The following is a 5,968-nucleotide window of genomic DNA, read 5'->3' on the forward strand; positions in this document are numbered from 1 at the left end:
CTGGCACATCTTGACTGTTATTTTAACATGCTTCAACTGATATTTTTTTTTCTTTGGGGTGTAATTTAAGTTGCTGTGTGGGTGTTTACAGATCACTGATGTATATGAACTCTAGTTTCCCAAATGCTATAAATACATTATATATATACACACACACATATATATATATATATACGCACACATATATATACACTATGACCAGAGTGTGTATGATGCTATTGAAGGTTACTTATTTCTTTTAAAAAATGTCAGTATCTTGCTCTAACTAGCCATATCACCCTGTTTGCTCTAAACATAACCCACAGTTAATGAAGGAGTTACAAAGAACCCTTTATTCTTTAAACTATAAATACACTGAAATCCCAGTAATATAGTAAAAACAGTTTTCAAATCACCTGCTACTTTATAGCATCATTTTTAGCAATTCTTTTTCCACTTGCCTGAATTTCTGGAATATATTGTAAAACAGCAAAAGATTTAATTGCTAATCCAAGTAAACTCTTGCTAGGAATCAATTTCCACACACTGTAAGGTTCTCTACCACCTTACATTGACTACATTTGAATCCTCTAGACAGTTCATAATGCAAACAGCAATGTATTTCTTCTTGTAAGAGAAAACCGAGTCAAAAGATGATAAGGATCTGGATTAAGATGTATTTCTATCAAAATGTTTGAATAATTGCATTAGTATTACTAATTTACTTGTTAAAAAGAATGACCAACTTTCCTTGAACAGTATCTTTTTTTTTTGATTGTTTTATGAAAAGAATGTTTACCACTACTTTCAGCAAAACAATAAAGTTTTACATACTGGAAAAAATACAGAGTAAAATATTAATTATAAATTCATAACAGATTATTCAGTGCAAAGGAAGATTTCAGAAGCCAAGTAACCATGCACAATACTTAAGACAGTTCAAGAACATCTAAATGAAAGCTAAACATGACAAAGTACTTTTGTTTCCAGGGAGATGCTATCGAGAGCTTCCCTCCATGCACTTGGAAGCAGCATAATTCTGGGACCAATGCTAAGCATTAAGATGAACAAGCATCAATTCTTTAAGTCTGATTTGCTAATTAGAACCAGTAATTTTTTAGTGTTCTGTATAGGTCTGAATTATTTTTACCAGTCAACCAGCACTTGGAGGCCACTATATAGATGATGATATTTTGGAGTTCTAATAGTTCCCTACAGAAAATTAGGTAATTCTATTTGTCCTGAAAAATACTTCTACTCATGTGACTCACAAGATGCAAATATTAGAGCTACCAGAGAAACTGCAACGAATCAGCAAAATCATTAATCATCTCTTAAAGCATTTTTTTTTCACTGCAGAATTACCAAAAAAGTCTCTTCTCCCAGCAACAATGCAAAATACTGTTAGACAGATGCAACAGTAATCCCAGAACATACTCTCAATACCACGGCAAAGCAATCACGACCACACTGCTCACTATGTGGTCACAAAACCTATCAACAAAGTCCTCCCAGAAATAAACAAATGCTATGAATTCCTCTGCAGTCGTTTCCTCTCTGTGCAGACAGGCCCAAAACACTCACAGATGAACAACATTATCATCAGTATTGAAGTCTAAATAACTTCACCCATGATAAAGGAGGAAAAATTAGAAATAGATCTAAACTTCTAACAGTTTTCTGGCAGTAGATCACCATACATGTGCCAAATAAAAACAGTGCAGTTCCAACTCAAATAATACCTTACAGGTTCAAGTGTATCAACAAAACTGAGGCGTATTACAAGTATTAGAAGTGCAAATGCAACTGCTGTAGGTACATCTTAACATGCAACTGTTGTGCTGACATTTTGTATGCCAAATTCTGCTGGTATCATATTCTAGTTGCCAGTGCAAGTTGTACTTCATTGATAAGATGTACCCACCAGCATGAAACATACTATTTACTTGGATATCAGTTGCCATACCCTTTTCTGATCTAAGCTCTTCTGTCTCCTTTTTCAGCCTTTCGATATCTGCCAACAGCTCCATGTTCTTCTTCTCAGATTCTTGCAATTTACTTCAAAAGAACATAAAAATCATATGTAAGTATTGAGAACCCATGATACAAGTAACCTTTTTCTGTCCATCTTTGCATGCTATTTAAAAATTAATGCCCAGCAAATGTCTTCAAATGCCAGAATGAATTCAGAAATCTATTGCGACCTGTTCAGTTTTCAGAAAAAGGCAATTAATTATCCCCACTGACCCATTAAATAGGCTTGTGTTTCTAATTTCTAAGTAGTTGTGTGAGCCTGTATCCTCTGAATGAGAAAAAAAGACCACATGTATTTCTTTGTTTAAAAACATCTTGGGTTTTTAAAATATATTTGTTAATTAAGTGCCTATGATACTAATAGATTATGTTGAACTATTGTTTTGGCAGTTACTTTGCAGTTAGTTGTTTCAGTGATTTCTGATTCACAGCTGATAGGTAACACTACTGTGTATTTTGACCAACATTCACATCCTTGCCTGTCAAAGCAAATGCTGGTTCTCCTGTACTTAGAGGATTTCCAGTGATACCTATCATCACATTATCTGTCCTGAAAAACATGAAAGGTAGGTGGACTAGGTGTTTCCACTGTACAGACAACATACTTGAATCTCAACTCTGTCCAACTGCTTTCCTAAAACACATGCTATAAAATATCAGTGCTCTGAGCTAGATTGAAGCTGGACACCTAGAAATGGAATGACTTCCTACTAATCCCTGCTTCAGGCATCCATCCAACTCAGAATAAATTCTGTTGGAGGGGTGAGGGTAATGGGGTAGAAGAGAGAGAGTGGTGTGAGGAAGGAATAAAAGAATTAATAAAATATTCCATAACTGTTATTACTTATTACTCTACAAATCAGTATGCAAAAATTGATTTTAGCCAGCTAACCCAATGCAGCTATCAATAGAACTAAAAAAACTCTACTTGAATTTGAATTTGTTATCACAACAAGGAGAGATTATATTATTAGAGAGAAAATGTCCCCTTCTGAATGTCTTCAAGATTTAAGGTTTTCACCAGTGAGTGTTTAGCTGTTCACACAATGAAGAGAGATAGTCTTTTTTCACATTTGGAGATATAAAACCAGCATATCATTCATTATCAAATTTCAACAGACAAGATAGTTAAAATCATGATTTGATGACATTCCCTGGCAGGTAATCAAAGTAAATTTGCATCAGGACAATTCAGTCTTACCACTCTGTAGAGATACAGGAAGCTTTGACTTTGTTCAACTCATCTTGAATAGCCTGTTTGGCTCGGATTTCAGCATCAAGAGCAGACTGTAGCTCCAGCCTTGCAGACATATCCAGTTTTGCAAAGCGGCGCATCTTCCAGGGCATGTCCTAGTAAAGAAAAAAGGAAGAAGAAGGAGTAAGAGATAAGAAAGCTGAAAATGAGGAATGCAACTCACTTCAGTGATCACTTGGTCTATTATGTTCTTAACGTAAGGGTTCATTAATTCCAAAGTAATCTAAAATTAAAAATTAAGAGTAATGTTATTAGCATTATTATTTTTGAACTCGAGTACTAAATAGGCAAGATGAACATCTTATGCTGATCTCAAAAGCAAAGATATTTTGTGAACTCTAGTTTTGACATATCTCTGTTCAAATGACACCTACAAAGGACATTCATATTTCAAAAGTGAAAGACTTGAAGGCTTTCACAAACCAAGGTATGATTTCCTTTGACAAATTCATATGTGATTATAAAGTAGCTACTTGAACAATATCATTAAAAAATCACATTATAAAGGTATTGGTGTTTATTAAATTGATAAACAGTAAGTTTGCCATTCAGTTATTTAGAAGGGAAGCTCTAGGAAAGTTTAACTTTTGATGAACACAGACACTACAGACAGATTATTACTGCAGCTGAAACTATCACATTAGTCTTTTTTCAAACAAAAACGCCTCTGACATATGGAAGTAGAGTCTTACTGTAGCTCTTGCACCCAAACTGGAGTTCCTCAGGGCTTCTAGCTCTTCTGTCATTTTAGAGGCCAAGGCCTGAAGATAACCTCGAGCATCTTTTTCATCGCTTACCCTAAACAATGACATAAGAAAATTAGGTGTTTTAAACAAACGAAAGCCAGAAGTCCCTTCAACAAAATAACAACCAGAAACAGATAAAAGCAGAATACAAAAGTCATAAAACATAAGGAAACAAACAAAAAAAAAAATTTCCCAAAACAACAGAAAACCATGCAGCACTAATCTTTTGCTGCTCTGTGGAGTTCCATTAAGCAATACGCATCACTAAGACAAGGAATAAAGACTGAAGAACTACATATCTAAATAAGTAATATATGTTTCAGTATAAACATCAGTTTCCTGAAATTCAGACCGTGGGAAAGAAAGCTTTGGGAATTCAACCTATTTTTAGGGACAAAAATTCATAACCAACAATTAACAAGTCAACTGTCACATAATATTGGAACTTGGAGTTGGCTTTACTGTATCAATTGACTATGAGAACTTGTAGTTAAACAAATGCTTTATTAAGTAGGGAGAGTCCACTTCTAATGATATAAGCCAGCATAAGCCAGAACAGGCTGTCATCAACTGAGCTTGCTTTCTATCAAGACATGTTTTCTGGGTCTAATGCAAACAAGGAGGAGACATGCCTGTTTTTTAGATTCTTTGACCATCAGTTACACAGAAAGAACAACCTTCTGTGATTAATCACAACAGAAGGCTCTTGCTTCACTTTGCCCTGGGTATTAACAGAAAAGAAAGACCCTAAAAAATGAACTCACTAAAACCAAGTACCTTATGAAAAGCCTAAAACAAACAAACAGAAGAAACACCAACATCACCCCTCCCACCCCATCTCCTTACATGCCTGGCTCTGAACATGTTCATTTTGCCCACAGAAGAGTAAACTCAGTTCTGCAACACCAGGACATATGCAAGTCCCTGAGCTGGTCTCAGAGACCAGCAGTCTAATAGCACAGCATGATCCATTAGGTCTATAAACATCAGCCACCGAAACATTCAGGATGCGCTTTAAGTAACCAACCTCAAATATGGGAAAGTGAGAAAATAGTTTGTCTGTTTCACAAAGTTAACTTATCCTTGCTTCCTGTTCTTTCCTTAGTAACTGTAATCCTGCCTGTGCTGGACTGACTGGAGATGAGTGTTCTCCAGATGGCTGATTTTGTCTCACGGTGACCTTCCAGCAGGAAGTGTTTCCCCCTCTGTGACAGTAAGTTTTCTGGTTGATACTGTGGGGTTCATACACATAGTGAACATGGAAATGATGCTACTTGCAAGTTTACTATCAATTCATTAAAAAATACAAAGTTTCAGCACAGATTCATAGAGTCACCAGGAGGCAAGAAAGATAAAGAGCACATACTCTGAACTGCCATGAGCAAGGGAAGAAAAGAATTTTCCCGTAGTAGCCTTAGGGCAAGATCACAGTGTGAAAGCCATGGGTTAAACATCTACAGTTGAGGTGACTTTTGGGTGTGCACTTTTAGATTTATATAAGGAAGACAGACTACTTTAATACAGAGGAGGCAAAGGCAAAATTAGCAGCCATTTGCCACAAATCTCATACCCAACATGAAACAAGTAAGCACTTATTCATGCCTTGGGCTTTCTCTTCTTTGTCTCCTGCCTACAATTTAGTTCAAGAAGTGGAGAGGAATCTAGGAAAACCCCACATGTCCTGACTATTAAAGTCAGTGAAAGTTTTGATATTAATGAGTCACTATTTTTCCCAAGGTATATCAGAACTCAATGAAAGTAGTATACCAACTTCTTTTCCCATAACAGGCTGAATGACACATTTTGACAGCCACATACTGACAGTCTTGGCCTACACAAACCACTTAGGCTACAAGAGTAGGCAAAAGAAGTGAGAAGTAGCTTAAGATGATTTGTAGGGAGTGGGGGTTGTGCATAATTAAACAAACTGTAAAAAGAAAAAATCATCAGCAGG

At 35.9% G+C, this 5,968-nt stretch overlaps 1 protein-coding gene across 1 annotated transcript in view; it reads right to left on the reverse strand.

Annotated features, from left to right (window-relative positions):
• The window catches only part of LOC103800730 (serine/threonine-protein kinase MRCK alpha-like), a gene marked incomplete at its 5' end in the record, with an annotated part of 56,669 nt that overhangs the window by 38,883 nt on the left and 11,818 nt on the right, over window positions 1-5,968 (reverse strand). The window contains 3 exons of the mRNA XM_009073114.1: window positions 1,946-2,037; window positions 3,215-3,363; window positions 3,961-4,066. Of these exons, the coding sequence (XP_009071362.1) occupies window positions 1,946-2,037; window positions 3,215-3,363; window positions 3,961-4,066 (347 nt within the window). The remainder of the gene's footprint in view (window positions 1-1,945; window positions 2,038-3,214; window positions 3,364-3,960; window positions 4,067-5,968) is intronic.

Source organism: Acanthisitta chloris, unplaced genomic scaffold (genome assembly GCF_000695815.1).
Source record: "Acanthisitta chloris isolate BGI_N310 unplaced genomic scaffold, ASM69581v1 scaffold14134, whole genome shotgun sequence".
In the NCBI taxonomy this organism is placed as follows: domain Eukaryota; kingdom Metazoa; phylum Chordata; class Aves; order Passeriformes; family Acanthisittidae; genus Acanthisitta; species Acanthisitta chloris.